General features: G+C 36.6%; 1 protein-coding gene across 1 annotated transcript; it reads right to left on the reverse strand.

The window, feature by feature from the left end:
- Window positions 1-10,337: 10,337 nt before the first annotated feature.
- Window positions 10,338-24,695, reverse strand: LOC140155590 (uncharacterized). Its single transcript, XM_072178493.1, has 6 exons — window positions 24,621-24,695; window positions 20,109-20,233; window positions 19,263-19,377; window positions 13,529-13,662; window positions 12,783-12,859; window positions 10,338-12,297 (listed from the first exon to the last, which is right to left on the reverse strand). The coding sequence occupies exons 1-6, from the start codon at window positions 24,693-24,695 to the stop codon at window positions 12,191-12,193; spliced, it is 633 nt and encodes a 210-aa protein (XP_072034594.1). The 3' UTR covers window positions 10,338-12,190.

Genomic DNA, 24,695 nt, shown 5'->3' on the forward strand with positions numbered 1-24,695 from the left:
CCTTTGACCTACCACGGAACCAGTGACGTCAGCTATTGTGTGCAATAGTAAAAAATCCCTTTAAAGGAGTATTTCGTGATCCTAGCATCCTCTTTTTATGACATTTTTCAGTACATATCCACGAAAAAGGCATATTCCCAAAATTTCAGTTGATTCCGATTTTGCGTTTGCGAGTTATGCATGATTATGTGTATTACACTGCTCCATAGACAATACGTTGTAATTTCGTTCTGGTGCACCAGAACGAAATTCAAATTTCGCGATATCTTTGCTAAACGAATTAAGGCCACTACAATTGATCCTTAGGGAGTGTTCATAAATACTCTGGTGGGGGGGGGGGCTGGAAAATATGTAGGGGGGGTCAAAATTTTTTAGGAGTTCTGAATAGGGGGGGTTAAAAAAGTTTTGGGTGTATGAACTGGGGGGGTTAAAAAGTTTTTCGGCATGTAGAGGGGGTGTAAAAAATTTCTCGCGCTGCGCGCGCAAATGTTCCCGTATTAATCCAGAACAAAAGTAGGGGAAGGTGGGGCATAACGGAACACCTAACTTCAAGGATGCTCTGTGACGTCACCATAAGTAATATGACTGTAAAAATTATATCTTCAGTTGAAGATTGTATTTACCTTTAATATAGGCTACATTAACCAATATAACTTGAATCTTACAGTTTTTTATAAAAATGAAGAAATATTTTCAAAAAAATAAATCCGTTTTGCCCCACTATCGGGGCAAAACGGAACCCCCCTATGGGGCAAAACGGCACCCTGGGTGTAAACTTATATCAGTAGTTCCATCGGTAGGCCCTAGGCCTAGTTATATGTTGGCCTATATTCAGTTACAATATTAAGTGGGCCTGCCATCTCTGTGGAGTGAGTTAACTTCTTATAGACCTAGTAGGCCTATAATATGTATGACCAATATTTGATTAGAAAGAAATATTGAGTAGGCCTACCCATCTCTGTAGAGTAAGTTAACTTTTAATCATTAATTCTATCTGTAGGCCTAGTGTAATATGCCTATGTTTCAGCAAAGTGTTTACCATGCTCGAGTAGGCCCCTAGATAACGCCTACATTTCCTTGAGTGAAGACGTATTTATGTACAATTGGGGCAAAACGGAACCCATCTGTTGGGCAAAACGCCCGGGGCAAAACGGAACCCTGTTCCGTTATGCCCCACACTAGGGGTTCCATTTTGCCCCATACCCGATTTTTTAGGAATAGGTTGCATGCATAATACTTTGTAGCATATGGCCCATGCAGTACATACAGGTCAAAGCTAGTACCTTAGTGTTCACATATACACAATTATTTAAGAATCCGATATCAATAAAGTGAAATTTCACCACATTAAACATCTTCATATCTTACGTCAGACAGGTTGTAATTTTTTGACTCGATCTTGCTCGGATGTCAGTAGATTGTTTCAGATCAAATTTCTGTTGTAAATCTGTGTGGCCATACTTGTGTTCCTCGATATAATTAGCATAGACGACAGTATTGCCAAGGCCTATTTTCCCTATGGGTCCGTTTTGCCCCGGGGGTCCGTTATGCCCCACCTTCCCCTACATTTGATCCAGTGTTAAAAATTGTCGTCTATAACTTAATTTTGAGGTTTGTGTCAGTTCTTTCTGGTCAGCTCTTTAAATCACTAAACGCTGCAATATCTTTGCTCTTCTTTAGTGTTGACAATTTTTACAATAATGTTTCATGTAGTACAGATTATTCATTTATATTATTATCACTAATATATACAACTAAATCATGTTGCATTACAATTATAGGCGGATGAGGCTTGAAGAAACGGGTTACACATCCTCCCCTCTAATTTTTTTTCCATGGGGGGACATCCCCTAAAAATCCTTAAAGAAGAAAAAATAAAGCAATAATAATAATTGCCATGTGCAACTTCTTTTAGCACATCGAAAAGCACCATGTTTTGGGCCCAAATAGGATAAAATTGCAAAATTTTGCGCTATATGCGAACTGGCCCATCAATTTAAGAGCAAAACACACCATTTCCGCAGTAGTGTAGACAGGGGGCGGAAGGGCCCCTGACAAAAATGAAAGAGAAAAGTGCCCTCTGACAAAAAAGGAGATTAGCATGGACAAATGAAAATTATACGATGCAACAAACAATGCAATGCTATAGGGCCTAGACAATATTCCATATAAATTCAACCCGATCATGGGCCAAAATAGTGTAAAATACAAAATGTTTGCACGCTGTGTGCCCACATTGTCAATAAAGGCATTTTCATCCCATCATGGGCGAAATACACAATTTTTGCACGCGTATTGTCCCAATAAAGCCTTTTTTGAAGCTCAAATACATGTACAGTCTCTCTAAAAAACAAAACCGGTATATGTATTTGCAACTGCAATTTATTTTCTCGTCTGTGTCCCCGAAATTTTATTCACCCCCCGACCAAGAAAACTTAATGCTACGCCCCTGTATTTTGGGCTAAAATACATAGGCGTAGTAAACATATAGGCGTAGATCCCGAGGGATGGCACATTCAACCATCTCCCCAATGTTGACGCTTGTATGTGTGTTTCTGACCAAATTAAGCTCATATTTGGCCATTTTAGCCCCCAAAGTACAAATTTTTGCGCGCTTCGCGCCTATGTTATCCACTTTTACATCAAATTTCATTCGTTTAGCTTCCACATTTCCACATCAATGACATGCGTACAATTTTATTGCACTTGAATACAAATGTTATGGTAGTAGAATTGAATTAGTAGAATGGTACATTATGATGGGGGGGGTCAAAATAGTTTTGAACCTATATGAGGGGGGGTCAAAAAAGTTTTAGGTCCATTAAGAGGGGGGTCAAAAAAGTTTTGGGTTCGCGAAGAGGGGGGTTAAAAAAATTTTCGACATGAAAAAATATTTTCCAGCCCCCCCACCAAAGTATTTATGAACACTCCCTTAGTTTCCTGTTTCCCTCGCGCGTCCAAAATCAAGAATGGAAAAATATTTAATTATTTTATTTTTATTTAGGTATTTTCATCTTTTAATTGACTTTTTAATTACTTTTATTTGCTAATATCTGTTTTTGATCATCTCAACTTTGATTATGAATATAAAACAAGAACATTGTAGAGTCCCCTACTAATATTAATGTAAAAAATCAATTATAAAGGTAAAATAATTAAATCCGTAGTCTTAGTCAAAATGACCAAATGGACTGTTGATAATAGTCACGATCACATTTTCAAAATAAAGAAAGTAATAGATAATTAATAATTAATAGATAATTAATAATTAATAATTAAAAGTCACCTCGTCCTTCATTTTCAAACTTGAAACAGGAAACTAAGAATTAATTGTGAAGGGCCTAATCTGCAAGAAATATTTTGTACATAAACATTATGTAGCCAGAGTATTCCAGTGATATAAAAATCTCAACTTTTTTTGAGAAAAGTGGGGGGATGAGGCTGTGGATCACGAAATGCCCCTTTAAAAGGAAATGTGCGCTAGTCGTAATTCCATTGGGGAAAAAAGGCAGACCTACACTATGATAAGTAGGCCTACAATTCATATTAGCTCATATTAAGGGCTCGGAAAACAACGTTTTCACGTATTTTTTGTGGCACATGAGAGCACATCAGACCCCTCGAATTGCATTCTGAATACGAGGAATGTTCTTCTGATAGGCCTATCAATTTTGTTTTTAAATTGGCGATAGGCCTAGGCCTACTACGTTTTATGGCAAATCATTAAAAATTGATATTTTTATTTTTCACATTTATTAAACAGTCCATGAAGTAAAATTTAAAAATCTAATAAGGCCTAGCTGGAGGAAAAGCCGACGGCATTTGAAAATTATACACCGTTCCCAAAAAGACCTAGGCCTATAGTTTTTTTAGTGTTTTGGGAAAAAAATCTGTAGGCCTATCTTCCGAGTAGCGCGAAAAAAGCTACAACTGACACCAACATTATACTGAAAGGATTTCCTAACACGCGTCCGGTGGCAGACCAAGGTAGGTTGGTTTTGACAGAAGTGTTTTTGTTGTAGGCCTATTGTTCTACGGGTGGTACAAAATCAGATTCAGAGGGGTGTAAATTCGGGCAATTCGAGATATCCAAGGCCACGTTTATACAAATTTGTCCAAACATTATGTCAAATTATTCCTCTCGTCACAGGCCTACATGTCATAAGGATTACTACCGTATATATCTACAACTTATCGTTGAGATGTTTATGAGCTAAAAGGTCGAATGTTTAGGGGTTGAAATAGAAAAATGCTCCAATTTGGATGAAAGTGGTCTCAAATGGTTCTTTCTGTACAACTCTAGTTTGGGGTAACTTCGCCGACAAGAGTTTTTAAACCACTGCTTCCCAACAAAACTAATTATATTTCTGATCAGCTGTTATTTAGGGTTCCCCTCTACACCTTGAAGTTGAAAAGGATTTTTTTTTTAATTTTAAGGGTGATATAGGGGTTAAAATAGCCTGACCAAAAGCTACCAAAGTTACCACGCATTTGGGGCAACTTTGGTCAGATAAGCCTATACATTCCATGAAGAAAAAAAAATTAAAAAAGTGATCTTTGCTGACTGTTATTTCTTCCAAATATAATAACTTTGATTAATATTACTTAACAAATTGACACCAAATATGACTAAAAACAATATTGCTGTTTGATGAACTACTTGCAATCAGCAGTAGATAGGGCATTGATGAACTATATACTTGCTATCAGCAGTAGATAGAGCATTGATGAACTACCTGATATCAGCAGAAGATAGGGCAGTGATGATCTACTTACTATCAGCGGTAGATAGGGCATCAATGCATTACTTGCTATCAGAAGTAGAAAAAAAGCATTGATGAACTACTTGCAATCAGCAGTAGATAGGGCATTGATGAACTACTTGATATCAGCAGTAGATAAGGGCATTGAACTAACTGATATCAGCAGCAGTAGAAATAAATGCATTGATGAACTACCTGATATTAGCAGTAAATAGGGCAGTGATGAACTACCTGATATCAGCAATAGTTAGGGCAGTGATGAACTACCTGGTATCAGCAGTAGCTATAGCACTGATAACTACTTGCTATCAGCAATAGATAGGGCATTGATGAACTACTTGCTCTCAATAGTAGAAAATATGCATTGATGAACTACCTGGTATCAGCAGTAGACAGGGCATTGATGAACAACTTGCTATCAGCAATAGATAGGGCAGATTAATGACTTGCCATCAGCTGCAGGAAATAGGACAGTGATGAACTACTTACTATCAGCAGTATAGAAATTGATGAATTACCGGTACTTGCTATTAGCTGTAGATAGGGCAGAGATGAATTACTTGCTATCATCAGCTGTAGATAGGGCAGTGATGATCTACTTACTATCAGCGGTAGATAGGACATCAATGCATTACTTGCTATCAGAAGTAGAAAAAAAGCATTGACGAACTACTTGCAATCAGCAGTAGATAGGGCATTGATGAACTACTTGATATCAGCAGTAGATAAGGGCATTGATGAACTATAACCGATATCAGCAGCAGTAGAAAAAAATGCACTGATGAACTACCTGATATTAGCAGTAAATAGGGCAGTGATGAACTACCTGATATCAGCAATAGATAGGGCAGTGATGAACTACCTGGTATCTGCAGTAGATATAGCAATGATGAATGAGATCAGCAGTAGTTAGGGCATTGATGAACTACTTGATATCAGCAGTAGATAGAGCATTGATGAACTACCTGATATCAGCAGTAGAAAAATGCATTGTTGAACTACCTGATATCAGCAGTAGATAGGGCAGTGATGGACTACCTAGTATCAGCAGTAGATATAGCAATGATGAACTAATTGCTATCAGCAGTAGATATAGCAATGATGAACTAATTGCTATCAGCAGTAGATAGGGCATTGGTGTAGGCCAGTGACAAACTACTTGCTATCAGCAGTAGATGGCATTTATGAACTACTTGATATCAGCAGTAGATAGGGCATTGATGAACTACCTCATATCAGCAGTAGAAAAAATGCATTGATGAACTACTTACTATCAGCAGTAGATACAGGGCAATGATGAACTACCTGATACCAGCAGTAGATAGGGCAGTGATGAACTACCTGATATCAGCAGTAGATATGGCAATGATGAACTACCTGATATCAGCAGTAGATAGGGCCGTGATGAACTACCTGATATCAGCAGTAGATAGGGCAGTGATGAACTACCTGATATCAGCAGTAGATATGGCAATGATGAACTACCTGATATCAGCAGTAGATAGGGCATTGATGAACTACCTCATATCAGCAGTAGAAAAAATGCATTGATGAACTACTTACTATCAGCAGTAGATACAGGGCAATGATGAACTACCTGATACCAGCAGTAGATAGGGCAGTGATGAACTACCTGATATCAGCAGTAGATATGGCAATGATGAACTACCTGATATCAGCAGTAGATAGGGCCGTGATGAACTACCTGATATCAGCAGTAGATAGGGCAGTGATGAACTACCTGATATCAACAGTAGATATGGCAATGAGGAACTACCTGATATCAGCAGTAGATAGGGCAATGATGAACTACCTGATATCTGCAGTAGATAGGGCAGTGATGAACTACCTGACGTCAGCAGTAGATAGGGCAATGATGAACGACTTGCTATCAGCAGTAGGTAGGGCATTAATGAACTACTTGGTCTCAGTAGTAGAAAAAAAAGCATTGATGAACTACCTGGTATCAGCAGTAGATACAGGGCAATGATGAACTACCTGATACCAGCAGTAGATATGGCCGTGATGAACTACCTGATATCAGCAGTAGATAGGGCAGCGATAAACTACCTGATATCAACAGTAGATAGGGCAATGATGAACTACTTGCTATCAGCAGTAGATAGGGCAGTGATGAACTACCTGATATCAGCAGTAGATACAGGGCAATGATGAACTACCTGATACCAGCAGTAGATAGGGCAGTGATGAACTATCTGATATCAACAGTAGATAGGGCAATGATGAACTATCTGATGTCAGCAGTAGATAGGGCAATGATGAACTACCTGATATCTGCAGTAGATAGGGCAGTGATGAACTACTTGCTATCAGCAGTAAATAGGGCAATGATGAACTACTTGCTCTCAGCAGTAGAAAAAAAGCATTGATGAACTACTTGCTATCAGCAGTAGATATAGGGCAATGATGAACTATCTGGTATCAGCAGTAGAAAAAAAATCATTGATGAACTTCTTGATATCAGTAGTAGAAAAAAAAGCATTGATGAACTACTTGCTATCAGCAGTATAGATATAGGGCAATGATGAACTACCTGATAGCAGCAGTAGATAGGGCAGTGATGAACTACCTCATATCAGCAGTAGATATGGCATTGATGGATTACTTGCTATCAGTAGTAGGAAAAAAGTATTGATGAAATACTTGCTATCAGCAGTAGATATAAGGCAATGATGAACTACCTGATATCAGCAGTAGATAGGGCATTGATGAACTACCTAACTGGTATCATCAGTAGATAAAATGCATTCTTCTCGCTATGGTGGTCCTTCTCACCAACTTGCATGAACCTGCAGCAATCTATGGCAATTTGACCCTAGAAGACCCCAAATTGACCTTGACATTTTTTTGTCTTGCTACGGTGGTTGTTCCCACCAAATGTCATGAACCTGCCAGTCTATGGCGATTTGACCCCGGATAAGCTATTTGTTTCGCTATAGTGGTTGTTCCCACCAACTTTCATGAACCTGTAACAATCTATGGTGATTTGACCCCGGATTACGCCGAATGACCCAAAATGACTTTGACATTTTTTGTCTTGCTTCGGTGGTCGTTTCCACCAAATTTCATGAACCTGCAACAATCTATGGCGATTTGTCCCCGGATAACCCCAAATGACCTTTGCTACAGTGGTCGCTCCCAACAAATTTCATGAACCTGCAACAATCTATGGCGATTTGTTCCCGGATAACCCCAAATGACCTTTGCTACAGTGGTCGCTCCCAACAAATTTCATGAACCTGCAACAATCTATGGCAATTTGGCCCTGAATGACCCCAAACTAACCTTGACATTTTTAGTCTCGATACGGTGGTCCCCAGCAAACACAAAAACGTTTTAAATAAGTTATATTTTGGCTTTTGGTTTAGGTAAAAACGTTTTAATAACATTAAAATGTCGGGTTATATAAAGGTCATGATAACGTTTTAAAACGTTTTGTATAAAAACACACTACAACAATATTTTTAAATGTTTTCAAACAATGTTATTGTAAACTAATTTTGCAAACATTTTTTTTTTTTTTTTTGCCAATACTTAAATAACATTAAGTTAAAATATTTGAATCCAGCAAACACAGAAATGTTCTTAAAATGTATTTTTCAAAACCTTTTAATAACATTTAAATGTCGGGTTATATAAAGGTCATGAAAACGTTTTTAAAACGTTATTGAAAATATTTTGGGCAAATATTTTTCGCAAAATATTTTTTCAACCCCAAAATAACATTCTGTTTAGAATGTTTTGTATCAAGTTTTCAAGAATGTTTTTGGAATGTTTTTAAAACGTTTTTATACCCTTTATATAACCCGACATTTAAACGTTTTGTGTAAAACATTTTTGTTTGCTGAGCAGTAGATTATCAAAAATGTTTTTAAGGTTATGAAAACGTTTTATACTCTTAATATACCCTTTATATAACCCGACATTTAAACGTTTTCTGACAACGTTTTATAACCTTTTGCGAATGATGTCGAAAACGTTTTGTGTTTGCTGGGTCGTTCCCACCAAATTTCATGAATCTGCAACAATCTATGGGCATTTGACCCCAAAATGACCTTGCGATTTAGCATATCTTCCAAAATTCCAATCAGGACAAGAACCTCTGGCAGCGCTACTCCTCACCAAGTTACGTCACTGCACCCCATACAGATCTCCTGATAATCTGTTCACAAGGAATTTTGCTTGATACACATAAATTATGCAAATTAGGTACTTAATTACCATATTTTGTGCTGAAAATCTATTCAGATCGAGACCCTCTGGTCATGCTACCCCCTACCAAGTTACATCATCATAGCATAGCACTTACGGTTCTCAAGATAATGTGTTCACAATCTTTTCCGAACACCCTACCAACACACGCCTACTTGTGTAATTGTGAACTTGTGTGACTTTCATGTGTCCTTGTAAGTATAATGCACATCATGTGTGTCTTTTTTTCATCTTATGTGTCTATTTTTACATCTTGTGTGACTTTTTTTGTGTATCTGTCTGTTTAGTGTGTTTTTCTTGTGTGGCCTTTTTCAATACCTTTAAAAATGACCTCTATTTAAGAAATAAAGGATAATACATTATCCTTTACACCCATCAGGCGGCGAGTGGCATGATGGAGCCGGCAACTTGTGAAACCGCCCGGCTGTATAGCATTTTCCATATACTTGGTTAGTTTTGTGTGGTTCATTATCGAACCCCAATAGTTTTAGCTTGTATTTATATTATTTATTAACATAGGCTTATTTGTTTGTGATATTTCAAGCGTTTAAAAATTTCAAAATAATCCCATTTAATTACACGGTTGACGATGGAAATTGACTGAATTTAGAGAATGCACGGTGCATACACCTGCAAATAATGTGTCCGAGGCAGTAAAAATGTAAATAATGGGTGAAGCGCAGAATAATTGCAGAATAATGGGCTGTCATGTGACATGTTTTAACAAATCACAGTGCGCGATTTTGAATAATGGGTCGTAAGAGTAATAGAATTTATAATACCCTTCTGAAAAACCCTGCTTCTGTGGCCAGACACACAAGTAAAAAATGACACACAAGATGCATTACTACCAAAAAAGACACATAAGTATAGCTCTGTAAACACCCTCCCCCCCACACACACACCCCCACACCATAGAGATTACCAAGTCTCCATCTGAACATAGTTCAGGCGAGACAATAACCAAGACATATTTGGATAAGCTAGCATGATCATTTATTATAAGACCACATTTTATCACATGAAATAAATATACAAGAAGCTACATTAAAAAGTATACACAATTCACATACAAATTCACTGCAACGTGTGTAAAATGGCTTGATATAAAACTTTTGGAAAAAAGGTTGGTGATTTAAAGTGTGCTGTGGCAAACTCACACAGGCTCAGCTCTGCACATTTTTACAGCTTGTCTTGCTACCGCAACCAGTGCCAGCCCCAGTTCCCCCCGCCCACCCCCCCCCCACACTTTTGAGGCCAAAAAACCAAACAAATTACATAAATTTCCACTTTTTGCGGCAATTTTGTGCAAAATTTGTTGATTTTGCCCCACCCCTGAAATTCACTTTGTCCACCCCGAAAAAATTCCTGGTGCCGCCACTGACCGCAACCGTCTTTTCTCTATACAAAAGCCTCAATCATTTAGTTGCCAAAATATTTTGCCTAATTGTTCTAGGAATTATCATAAATTAGCATAATTAGGCACCATCCATACGTGTTCATGTTCAGGGCTATCTAAGCATAAACTGCTGGTAAACAAACATTCACAAGGATATTACCGGTATACAACTATATACAGTGTATACACCAACAAAATTTTAACTGTTGGGATTAGAAATTTTAGCTAAATTTTACTTCTAATCAACAGAAACATTCGGTAGATGTATCATAGAAGTCCCTAATATTTAAATGAGGTTATACAGAGAGTAGTCATCCTTGAGAGGGCACTCTATTCATGTGGTTTCTTTTATTAAACATCATTTAAATACTTGGGACTTCTATTTGATATATCTACCAAACATTCCTAATGTCTACAGCTAGTCTACTTCATAGTCCCATTTTGTTTGTAATGTGCTATTATTCCAGTTGAAATCAATACACTCCTATGATCTTCCACACAGTGAGTGTGAATTTCAAATGGGGTTACCTGAATGGGCAACTTCACTTGAAATTTATACCCCCTGTGTGAGTGGTTAAGGTTGTATCTTCCATGTAGGGTGTATGGATTTTAACTGGAACAGACCCTTTCATAAATGCAGCTCATCTCATAAACTTGCCAAGTGACTGTTTTTGGTTAAGAGCTGTTCTTGTCCTGAATGCATTTTCATCAGGTAAAAATAGGGATACAAATGACTGAAAAGGGCTATTCCACTTGAAAGTCATACCCCCTATGGACAACATGACCTAATCACCCGCACATTGGGTGTATATTTCAAATGGAGTCACCCATTCAGGTGACCCCATTTCAGTGAAATTTACACTCACTGTGTGGGAGATTAATGTCATGTCTTCCCAGGGGGTGTATGGATTTCAACTGGAATAGCCCAATGGGACCACAAAGTAGCCTAATTGATGGAATGTTGCAACATTTTGATTTATCAATAAACATTATTTATTATATTCATTCATTTACTAATATTTCAACAACATTTAAATTAACAAGGTCCATAAAATGATTGAATTATTCCTTGTAATGCTGCCATTCATTCCTATTTTGTATAGAGCATAGGTTCTTAATTATATTACAGAGGACTATCAAAAGACACTTCAAAGTCTGCGTTTGAGGGCCAACACCTTATTTTGCTATGTTTACTGTACATTTCAGAGCTCCTCAAAGGCCTTGGATGGATCTTATTATCAAGCAAGGTATCGATGTACTGGCCAAATAAATAAAGCAACCACCTAAATTTGAATGAAAACACAAAGTCTAGTTGGAATGTATTGGATTGGACTGACAAAATGACAGAATTATTTTACTGTCAAACTTATGTGTCTATGATTTCTCTGAAAGTATATCATATTCATAATCCTTAATTAGCAACCCATTCTGGAAGATATACCACATCTACAATGTAATAAATAAGCTTTACAGTGAGCAGGGTCTTAGCTAGGATTTGACAAGTGCCTGTCACTTTCACATAAACATCCTGTCCAATTTTTAACACTAAAAACAAAAACCAGATCTCTGCCCCTTCAGAGGGTCAGTTCAAATAGCTGTTGCGATAGCCGTGATTGGTTAGTCTGGTCTTGTTTTGAGTTCACAGAACTTATTCAAGCATTATTTTTAGACTTAAGGAGGTGTCACAGGCACTAATTTTGCCTGTCCCAGGAGCAAACTGCCCATCCAAAATGATGTGTGGATAGCTAACAACCTGACAGTGTGGACCACAATTATGCATTACACTGAATATTTATCATAAATCCTCTGGTTCACTACTATCGTCATCTTCATCTCTTCTTTTGGCATAACCAAACAAAGACTTGTTGCTTTCTGGTCTAACATCTGGTAAAAGTATGATACCTGTATGAAGGAAACGCACAGGGAAATGAGAGAAAGTGAAAATATGTCTCATGTCTCAATTATTCTTATTTTTATTTAAGTAGAAATAGCAAACATCTAAATATTAAAATTTACTTTACAAATCAGGAGTTTGCAACCTGTGTTCCACTGTACAAAGACTGTGTTTCAAGAAAAACTTCATTTTGAAAATACAGACTTGCTCAAAAATGTCTGACGACTAATATTTCACCATTTGAAGGGGTTGGAGCATGGTATTTCAGACTTTTGAAAATTAAGAACCACCCTAACGGACAGAATGACGGACAGAATGACGGACGGACAACCAGGAAACATAATACCTCTGGTGGAAGCATAAAAATTATACTCAAACTGAATTAAGAGTGAGAATAAAGGATAGGATTTTGTCTTTTGCCCATCCATTTATGACACATGGCAAAAAACAAAATCGTATCTTTTTTCCTATAATTGACAACACACACACTCACCTGTTTTAGCTAATCGTTTCTCTAGCTCTTCAGTAGTAAAGTTATCATTATTGCCTAGTTCTTCAAAACCTATTAATCTGAAAGGGAAATGAAACAAATCATTACTTACAATAGTTTCCTGGGTTGGAACAATAAATAATCAGGTAATTGCATGTCTAATAGAAAGAATGTGACAGTCAGACAACCAAGGTGCATTAGCGATGCTTCTGATTGCACGTTTTCGCATCATGTGGAATACCTGCGCTTGCAGATACTTTGTGAATTGAGCTTTTTTGATGTTTGGTTTGGTTAGGTTTAAGCTACTCATATAGGAGGAAAAATTAAGGTGTTAAAACAAACAGGGCCGTTCCGACCATTAGGCCAGGTAAGGCGGTCGCCTAGGCCGGCTAACGCAGAGGGGCACAAAAAAAAGGGGCGAAAAAAGAAAAAACAGGATTGGAGAAAGAAAAGGGAAGACAAAATGAGGGTGGATAAAAGAAAAAATGGGAGGAAAAATAATAAGGGGGTGAAAAGAGAAACGGAAAACAGGGGGGAAAAGGAAAAGGGGGACCTGAGAAAAAGAAAAGAAAAAAAAAATACAAAAAAGAAGGAAAACGGTTGTGGGCAGTATACAAATAGGTCAAAACTGATGAGTTTTAAAGGGGGTAACCCCCCCCCACTATTTTGGTATGCTTTGGTGGGGCAGCAGGGAGAGGCTTTGCCTAGGGCGGCAAAATCCCTAGGAAAGGCCTTGTTAACAAACTTACCTGTCTACTACGATGCCATCTCTGAAGCTAAGTATTGCGGGCAGCACTTGAATCTTTAGTTTAGTAACCAAAAATTTGGCTATATCCACACTCACACGGGCAAACTTTGTACCAAAATGCTTCTCTGCTAATGTCTAGAACACAATAATAGAACATGACATAAACGTCCATAAAAATGTAATATTTAATATAATTTGGCAAGCAATTTGCAAAGGGCTAATGAAACTTATGCAGCTAGTTATACTCCCATGTTCTTAAAGTTTTTGCACATTCTTTGCAGTTGCAGGTTCTTGAGCCAAAATTGAGAGAATATCAAACTGGATAATATTTTATGAGTTGGATCTTTTTCATGAAAAGATTAGGCTACTATTTCAAGTTCTGTGAACTTCCTCATTCACAACAACAGCAAACTCTCACTCCAGTGCAAAGATGTTTTACTTTAGTAAAACCATGCCTATACTGATGCACGGCAGTGAACGTAACCGTTCCGGCTGAAATCCAGAAATGACGTCATTTGTTCTGGTGCTGCCACTTCCGGTAACGCTGGAGAAGAACATGCCTTTTGCAAACAAAATGGCCGACTCGTCCCGGCCCCTTTCCAGCGAAAATACAGCTTATTTAGCCAATGTGAACATGGTCATCGCAAGAAATATTTTCCTATGCATATTGGACTAACACCTCAGCTATATGGTATTTCACGATATAACAGTAATTAAAAGAAAACTGCAAACGTTCGTTCGTCGGATGTTTGACGAAGTGACCAGCTCTAATGACGTCACTATGTAAACAACATAGAGGTATAAATAATTAATTAGGTAATACCAAATATGGAGGTATCCAAAAGTATGCTAATTAGAACAGGTTAGAAGGCACGACGAATCAGAATACGATTCTGGTATCCAGTTCTATGCAAATGAGTTGAAGGAGGTTACGTGAACATGTAAACTTATGCGACTCTTGTGTATACCGACCTCTGTGCTCCAGTGTCAGAGGGAGGTTTAGGAATAGCCAAGTTATGACAACACTCTGACCAACTGAATAAGTGTAGTTGTGTATCCTTGACTTGACTTACTTGACTTAAGGGTTTACCGTCAGTAACTAAACCTATCGATCAAATTTTTTTAAATTGACATATTTTGTACATTAATATGTGTAGATAATAAATCAGTAAAAAAAACAGGGGGTGCCGGACCTTACTTTTGAGCTACAGCCGTTTTAAAAGAGGTGTACATTTCCAAAAATATCTGTACACTTCAATGGCAAAATCAGCAATTTTCTTAAAATAGACAACCTTTTGCGTTGTAGAAAAAAATTGTATCGATCAAACTTTTTAAATTTTATATATGTTATGAAAAGAAAAAGCTCTGTAAATCGCAAAAAAAAATTGGGGTACCGGACCTTGTTTTCACGTAAATTGACCAAAATAGGTCAAAAATGCATTTTTTTTTCTTTTCCATGCGTAGTTAGTTGTGTACATGGATATATTGGTGCGTACTAACGCGCTGGTATACAAGCAAGATCTGATGCAAGATAAGCGTTCATTTACGCAAATGGACAAAAAAAAGGAATTGTCTGTTTACGCAGGAAAGTTTTCACTGTAAAAAAAGTTACCTAAGAAGTTACCATAATAGGAACAATTATTCTAATGATGTCGATTATTAAGACTTCATGCCTTACTGTTCCTACTAATTTGGTGTATTTTGGTCATAAACGGGTGTAAGAAAGACGCTCATTCTGTAATCTGCAAAGATATTGGACCAAAGGGTTATCAAATTACACAAAGTGAGGAATTTTCAGCCTTCACCAGGTTCACCTGACTCGATCGACCAAAAAGAGGATTTATTAAACATGTTAAAGCTTAAACGTTTGACACCATGGCGGAAGTGTTTGACTATAATAGGCCTACAATTATTATAGGCATAGGCCTACTTAGCATGCTTAGTGCTGTTTACCGAGAGAAAACTGTTTTGGTCACAAACACTAATACGGAATTATCTCGAGGTGGATTCATATCACATCGCAGTTCAATTAAAGCAAAGTTAAACACTGGGTTGCCTATAGCTGTAGAAAAACGTTTGGCTTATTAGGTCAAAAAAAAAGGTTTGTCTCAAAGCTCATGCATGGCGCATTTGTAAAATCGTGAGATATGAAAAAAAAGAAATGCGGAATTATTTTTTATTTCAATTTTTTTTTTTAACTTTTTCCAGAAAAATTCGGCGAAAATCAGATTTTTTTCTCCAAATAGGGCCCTACCATGAAAAAAGTCGGAATAAAAAAAAATCGCATTTCGCATTTGTTTTCAAACAACTCGTGAGCTTTGAGACAAACCTTTTTTTTTGCCTTAGGCTATGATATTATTTTGTAAATGTATGACACATTTGTTTGAAATTGAATAGTTTTGATGGTGTTGTCTATGTAGCATGCATTATGAATTCAGTGCACGTATAGGCCTAGGTCTTTACCCAATAACACAAAATGCTTTAAACATTTAAATGTTGGATTATAAACTTTTAAAAGTTGCCGTGTGGTGCGTTTTATTATGAAACGTTCTATCATAACCTTTAATAGGCCTATAATATACCGGTAGCTGTTACCCAACATTTAGGCCAAAATATTATTAAAACGAATTAACCAATTTAACCAACACTCGTTTAGGCCTAATGTTTACAAAAACCACTTGATTCTGTGTTTGTTGGGTAGGCCTATAACTTCATACCATACTGTCGAAAGCCTACTTTGGGGAGGGGTCCAGGTCCGTTATCAGTGGAAGCACGCTGGCAAAATTTGGTTTGTAGGCCTACATGTTATATTTAAGCTGCCACTTTTCTTGCGCTCAGCAAACATTGTTTTCTTTATTTTGTGGCCCTGGTTATCGCCGGTGCGCAAAAATAGCATTGACACGCACAACACGCATCGTTTCTCTGCGATGTCTGCAACATAACGCCGAAAGCGACGGCGGAATGCGCATATGCGTTGAAAAGAGGCGCAATAGTCGAGTCGAATCGGGTGACGACGGAAAACCCTTAACTGCACAGGACGTTGTGTCCCTTTGCCCATCCATTGTGTATCCAGTAAAATTAAAACTACAGATATTCTTGTCATCACTTGTGGTATTAAGGACTACTATAAGCAAATTAGGTAAAAATTTTTGTTTTGGAGTAACCCGCCCTACCCTAAAATTGGGCCCGACCCTAGACTTAACCCCCCCAAAAAAATTGCTATGCGGTGCTCATCTTCAAAAAGTATACAACTATCATGGAAAATTGCAATCGCAGAACACAGAGGTACAAAACAATGCGCTTTTCAGACTTGGCAAAAGTTGTTTTGTCATTTTGTGATTAATTTGACTGCGAGATCAAGTAGAGTATATATATTCAATTAGGGTGGCCACAATGCTAGCTATTGTGTGTACCCCTGCCTACATACACAAATGTATGGTGGAAATGTAACAGATTCTGCAGCAGTTGGAAAACTTTTGGGCATTTTGAATTCCATATAATTTGTCTCCTAGTAACTTCTGTGCAAACACGACTACCTAATTAGATAGAAAATATTCTGCTCGTAATGAAGGTGAATATAGCATTTTTGTACGGTCATGCATGCTATATTCAGTTTTACAATCTAGACCCTCAGAGCAAAATCCTGTGCACAAATCAGACAATTTGGTTGTGTAGTTTAGGAAATACAGGCCTTTGAAGGTTATAATTGGCACATAATAGCGCACTCAATGGTGAAAATCACATATATTTACCTCAAAAGTCCTGGCAAAAGAGTTATTTGTGTGATTTCAGCCATTTTAAAAATGTTGTAAAGAAGCAAATATAGCAATTATGACCCTGGATTTTTAATATTTGCATTTAAATGAACATTAAATAAACAAAAACAATACATATCGTGCCTTCTTTGGCTTTATTCCCACAATTATCGCTCCGTGAATATGCAAATTTATGACAAAATCAGGATTTTGCTAAAAATGGGGTAAAAATGGCAAATTTTGTGAATCTTTAAAAGGCTGTATCTTCGCAACGGATTGTCCGATTGAGTTGATTCAAAAGATTTTTAAGGGGGTACTACACCCCTGTGGTAAATTTGTGACTATTTTTGCATTTTTCTCAAAAAATAATAACACACTGGTAACAAAAGTTATGTATATTATTGGGGCAAGGTATCCAATTATCGTATTGGTCGAGTATAGTCCCACCGCTTTTTTATGTGAAAATTTTTCACAATTGGGGGGTGGGATTATACTCGAATTAAAAAAAAAAAAAAAATTATTTTTTTAAAGTTATTTTTTCGGTTTTGGAAAAAAAAAAAAAAAAAAAAAAAAAAAAAAAAAAAATAAAAATAAAATAAAAAAAAAAAAAAAAAAAAAAAAAAATTCAAGATATTTTGTATTTTTAATATGAAAATTGATACTTTGTTTTCATGTCATACTCTGTTAATGATTTCAAAATGCATTCAAATTCAAGGGGTACTACACCCTGTGGTAATTTGTGACTATTTTTGCATTTTTCTCAAAAAATAATAACACACTGGTAACAAAAGTTATGTATATTATTGGGGCAAGGTATCCAATTACCGTATTGGTCCGAGTATAGTCCCACCCGTTTTTTATGTGAAAATTTTTCACAATGGGATTATACTCGAAAAAAAAAATTTTTTAAAGTTTATTTTTTTCGGTTTTGGAGTGTCTCTGGACCTAGACCTAGATGCTAGGATCATTCATGGTTGACCTAAAAAAAAAAAAAAAAAAAATTCAAGATATTTTGTATTTTTAATATGAAAATTGATAATTTGTTTTCATGTCATACTCTATTAATGATTTCAAAATGCATTCAATGCATTTTGAAATCATTAATAGAGTATGACATGAATACAAATTATCAATTTTCATATTAAAAATACAAAATATCTTGAATTTTTTTTATTTTTATTTTTTTTTTAGGTCAACCATGAATGATCCTAGCATCTAGGTCTAGGTTCAGGGACACTCCAAAACCGAAAAAAAAAAAAAAAAAAATTTTTACAATTTCTGAAATTAAAAAAAAAATGGGGGGTGGGATTATACTCGAACGTGGGACTATACTCGGACGAATACGGTACTACACTGAAATTTCAGTGACTCAAGACAAGCGGTTCAGTATATATGATCGGAAATGAGGTACATCCTAGCGGTACCTTATTTTTTATCATAAATAACGAACCGCTTGCCTTGGGTCACTGAAATTCCAGTGTAGTAATTGGATTCCTTTCCCCTATAATATACATAACTTTTGTTACCACTGTGTTATTAGTTTTTGAGAAAAATGCAAAAATAAACACAAATTTATCGAGGGGTGTAGTACCCCCTTAAAATCATTTTGCAGCAGGAATAATCCTGACAGAAAAAGTAATTCCAGGGGTGGGTTTGAAATTTTCATGTGACCACCCTAATTCAATAATTAATATAGGAAGTGGAAAAAAAAAAAAAAAAAAATTCCACCTGCCCTACCCTATTTTGCAATGGTCTGTTACTCCAATACAACATTTTTTGTTGTTGCTGAGGCTGAAACATACCGGTTGCGTCCATGTAGCGTACTAAGGGTGTACGCAGCGAAAGGTGCTTGCTTGCAATCTTCTGGACCAAGTTATACGCATGTGTGTTTATGGCGGAGCTACAAGCGTTCCAACTTGGCCAAGAATTACCTAATATACCTATAACATTTATTTCTTTGTGTAAAAATGTGTCACTTACTTCTAAATGTTTGTCTACAAGAGCACAGCTTCTGAAATCTGGATGGAAGAAGTGAATGACTACTCTAGTCTCTTGTGTGGTTATATCTAACACACTTTTTTCCTTGTCAATGGTGCTGCAAAAACAAATAAAATACTATATAATATAGTGAGAGTCAAACATATCATTTCTGTGTGTGATTTTTAAAACATACATACACTACATGTATAGTGTGTCTCGCCATGTTGGATTTTACAATGGCAGATTCCAATCAGTGCATTTACGTGTACCTATTCTGAAATGCTAGGATCATTCATAGTTAATTTGAAAAACAAATTTAGAAAAAAATTACGAAACAAATTAGTTTGTTATCCTTAATATGCAAACCATTAACTAATATGTACATAAATGCATGGAAACTCCCGCCAGGTTATAGTTGAAAGATTGCAAATTTCAAGTTGAGGACCAAAACGACTGATTCAAAAGGCAAGTTCATAAAAAGACACACTCAGTGTGAGCAGACTGAGCACTAAATAGAAAATGTTTGCGGGTTAATAATACATCAAAGTGTCCATTGAATTTGTAGGGGTAGCGTTAACCCCCGATCGGGGGTGAATGACCCCCTAAATTTAACAAATATTAATTTTTCACCCTCCATATATTGGGAATGTGCAAGCTCGGGGTGAACTCTGACCCTTTACTTTTGGACCTTACTCCTACCCCTGAATACACTGCAAAATATTTTTCACCCCCAAGATTTAATTTTCACCCCATGTATTTGGATTTTCTGCAAGCTCGGGAGTGAAAAACACGGAAAACAACCCCGACTTTCGGGCCTTAATGCTACCCCTGGTTAGTTGTAGGTACCTGTAAAGGCCATATCCTTTCTCTTTGTGCTGTTGATATTGATGTACTTGTTCTTTCAATTCTGACATTCGAGCATCTCTGATGTGAGAAGGTAACTCTTCATTTTCAAGTTCCTCAAGTAATTTCTGGAGAAAAAAAAAAGGAAAAACAACAATTTACTGTCATGATCAATCCAATTGATCATTAGATCTTAATTTTTAATTTATCAAGTTCTGTTTGTCAAGTGTTTTTAATCGCACCATTTTGTTGCGTGGTCTTTCAGTGTCCAGCGTGTCTAAGCTTGCACGAGTCTAACAGGCGAGACGCCGCTGGAATAATATAAAATGTTTTGTTGAAAAGGAAATCGATCATTCTTTGATTCGGGTTTAGAGAAAGCAGTCATATATTTATAAGCCAAGGCTCCCGCTGGACGCGAATTCTTGCTCCAGACGCATTTTTGTATTGCTGGACGCAATGTTCAACAAATTTCATCAACCCGTCAGCCCAAAAATTATAAGCTTTTAGCACTTTCAAATCTTAAAATATGTTGACAGTATTGATGTTATTTACTTGTGAATTGTATGTAAACATAAGTAAACATCAAGTAAACAACATTATACTGTATATCTCTACATAAAGTACACTTTAATGTGTTATGGGGGTACTACACCCTTGGCCAATTTGGTGCCTATTTTTGCATTTTTCTCAAAAATTATAGCGCATTTGATTCAAGTAAGATATGTATATTATAGGGGCCAAAGACTACAACTACTGCAATCAAAATTCAGCAACTCAAGGCAAGTAGTTTATTGATTTATTGATCAAATACTGGTTTTGACTGTAACTCCCCAACTGTTATCTGTGCTGAAATAAAATTTCCAATACTTGTCACCAATGCGCTATAATTTTTGAGAAAAATGCAAAAATAGGCTCAAAATTGGGCAGTGGTGTAGTACCCCCTTAAGGGCTGGGGTATGAACGTTTGGACAGTATTTATTATGGGACATTAGAGCACATCAGACATATCGAATTGCATTCTGAATACGAAGAATGTCATTCTGATATCAAATAATTTTGATTTTTTGAAATTCACAATTTAATACACATTTTATGGCAAATCATTAAAAATTGATATTTTTGATATTTAACAGTACTTGAAGTTAACTTTATAAATCTGATGATTTATACTTAAAGTGTATGTAGGTGGGATGAAAAGCCGACAATCAATTGAAAATTTTGACCTTTCGTATTGAAGATATGGATTTTTTTTCCCAAAACACCAAAAATAATTAGGTCTTTTGGGGAAAAAAATCCATATCTTCAATATGAAAGGTCAAAATTTTCAATTGACCGTCGGCTTTTCCTCCCTGCTACATACACTTTAAGAATATGTCATTAGATTTACATAATTTACTTCGAGGACTGTTATATATCAAAAATTTGAAAAATTTGAATATGAAGCATGTCTTTCTGATATCAAATAATTTTCATTTTTTGAAAATTACAATATAATATAAATTTTATGACAAATTATAAAAATTTGATATTTTTCAAATTTTTATATATAACAGTCCTCAAAGTAAATTATATAAATCTAATGATATATTCTTAAAGTGTATGTAGCAGGGAGGAAAAGCCGACGGTCAATTGAAAATTTTGACCTTTCATATTGAAGATATGGATTTTTTCCCAAAAAGACCTAATTTTTTTTTGGTGTTTTGGGGAAAAAAATCCATATCTTCAATACCAAAGGTCAAAATTTTCAATTGATCGTCGGCTTTTCATCCCACCTAAATACACTTTAAGTATAAATCATCAGATTTATAAAGTTTACTTCAAGTACTGTTAAATATCAAAAATATCAGTTTTTAATGATTTGCCATAAAATGTGTATTAAATTGCTAATTTCAAAAAATCAAAATTATTTGATATCAGAATGACATTCATCGTATTCAGAATGCAATTCGATATGTCTGATGTGCTCTAATGTCTCAAAATAAATACTGTCCAAACGTTCATACCCCAGCCCTTAACCGATTTTCAAAATTCAAAATTCTTTTTAGGGTAAACAGACCCTGCTCTTTCCATCTGTCTGTGGAACCCTCTTGAAACCTCCTTATTTAGTTATTACCCAGACCTCTTAATTGCCAATAATATTGTTTCCCTATTTTTATTGACATACTGGGGAACTTTGAAAGGTTGTTTACTTGGTTTTTTTTGCATTGGTGATCCGTAACTATTAAACTACCTATATTTTATTGTCATCAAATCAATTTTTCACTAAAAACTAACAACAAAATGCCAAAATTTTCAACTTTGGACAGATACCCACTTTTCATTTTTTTTGCATTGTATGTGCAGTACAATGCTCTCAGTAGCATATTAAATAATAATTATGGACCGGCTGCAGCCTCGACTGTGATGATAGAATAAATGTGACAAATGTTATTATTTTTTATAGGGCTAGCCTAGGCCTATAAAAAATTAAAAGCTGTAAAAAATGCTACACAAAACTGTGAAAATGCTACATAAAAATATTTTGCATAGCATTTAACATTTTTGCTATATGCAAAACATCTATATAAATAAAAGGAAGTCGCTAAATCTTGTCCAGAAGCAGGCTCGAGATGCTTTCACTTTCAGCTCTGATTTATTCGTACATTGATCGGGTACATATTGCCATTAAACCATCTGACGTTCATTTTTGCAAAACTATTCAATCACTATGGAAATAACAAAAAAAATGGACGGTTGCTAGGCCGTTGAGGTCAGTAACCTTATGGGTCAGGTCATGACAGCAAACGCGTCAAATGCAAGCGATGTCCAACACGCGCGGTAAGTGGCGAGGCACGCACCTGCGCGTACAGGTTTCACGCGCATTGCGGCGCATGGTATGGACGCACTTAATGTTGGCTTACCGCGCGTATGCCTACTTATGTGTACGTGACCCCAGACAAACAAGTGGTATCGTGACTGACTGCTTCTCTGAGACAGTGGCGGATCCAGGAGTTGGGAAGGGTGGGGGGGGACACTCGAAGTTTTTGCCGCAACCTTTTTGAATGGCCACTAAGCACCATTGTCCCCTCAGAATTGGTAACTCGATCAAGGCAAAGGCCTTCAAACCATTTTTGGGGGGATTATTGGGTGTAAGCTGATGAAAAAGGGGATTATTGGGTGACAGATTTGCAAAAAAGTCCACTTTTCAGAGGGAATGTTAAAATGTAGCCAACAGAGTCGTTCAACTGTTCAGTATAGCCCAAAAAGGTTAAATGTTAGGGGGGTGGGTGAGCCCAATTTAGTGGAACTTGAAAGTCCACATTTTGGAAATTCTGCGGCCCGCAAATAAATCCTGGCTATAATGTAGGCCTAACTATTAACAACAAGGGCTCGCTTAAAATGCTTTGCAGCAACTTTTAAACATGTTGCTTACATGTTTTATACCATTATAACCCGAAATTGAAACGTTTTCTAGCAACCTCTTCTAACATTAATGTTTTATGTTTGTTGGGATAAAGTTAAAATCAACCATTTTGTCACGAGCTGTTTCAAAAGAAATCTGAGGGATTGAGTGAGTAACAACATTATCACAGGTCTGGATATTCACTTAAAGTTTAGCTTCTTTATTATGACAGGAGCTAACATATGATTATCAAGCTAACATGATCATTACTATACTGGATGAATAATCTACACCAAGACACCATGATTATCATCACCGTTTACTATGTTTACTAACCACTCCCGTTTACTAACCGCTCCCGTTTACTCAACTAGCGGGGACCCGCGCGGGTCTCCCGCTAGTTTAGCTTCTTTAATATGACAGGAGCTAACATATGATTATCAAGCTAACATGATCATTACTATACTGGATGAATAATCTACGCCAAGACACCATGATTATCATCACCGTTTACTATGTTTACTAACCACTCCCGTTTACTAACCGCTCCCGTTTAGCGGGGACCCGCGCGAAGCGCGGGTCTCCCGCTAGTTTACAATAATTCCAACATTGTGCTTGTCCATGTTGTTGCCACCTTACTCCTTAGGCTTAGCGTTATAATTAAAGACAGATATAATAAGAATTTATCGCGTCTGACGTCGTCTGCCAATCAAACTCGAGCACGGTTTGTTTACTAATGTCGTGATGATGACTTGCTGAACACAGCGGTATAACCGGTCGCCTTGTTAATTTTGCACTGTCAAACATGCAAACCATCTCAAAAGCTGTTCCTTTTCTCCGATCAGCACCAGATAGATCGGTCTTCCTTTTACGCGCTATTAACCTGTGTTAATCAATCAAGGATTGTAATTGACAGTGACATCAGACGCGATAAATTCTTTTTATCTATGTCTTTAATTATAGCCTATGGCCAAGCCCAGCAAGGGTGACGAATTTTGAACCGAATCAGAAAAATAAATGTTAAATGCATCCATATATGCTTAGCCTTAATAGCGACTACACTCTATTCTTTTTACATGAATTTAATAGATATAGCAAATAACAATTAAAATAAACTTATCGAGAAAGAATACCTCTTCTGCCAGCGCCTCATCGTCAAGAATTTCGTCTGCTTGTTGCGCCGTCGATTTTTCAACAACATTTGCCAT

Source organism: Amphiura filiformis, chromosome 6, assembly GCF_039555335.1.
Source record: "Amphiura filiformis chromosome 6, Afil_fr2py, whole genome shotgun sequence".
Classification (NCBI taxonomy): Eukaryota; Metazoa; Echinodermata; class Ophiuroidea; order Amphilepidida; family Amphiuridae; genus Amphiura; species Amphiura filiformis.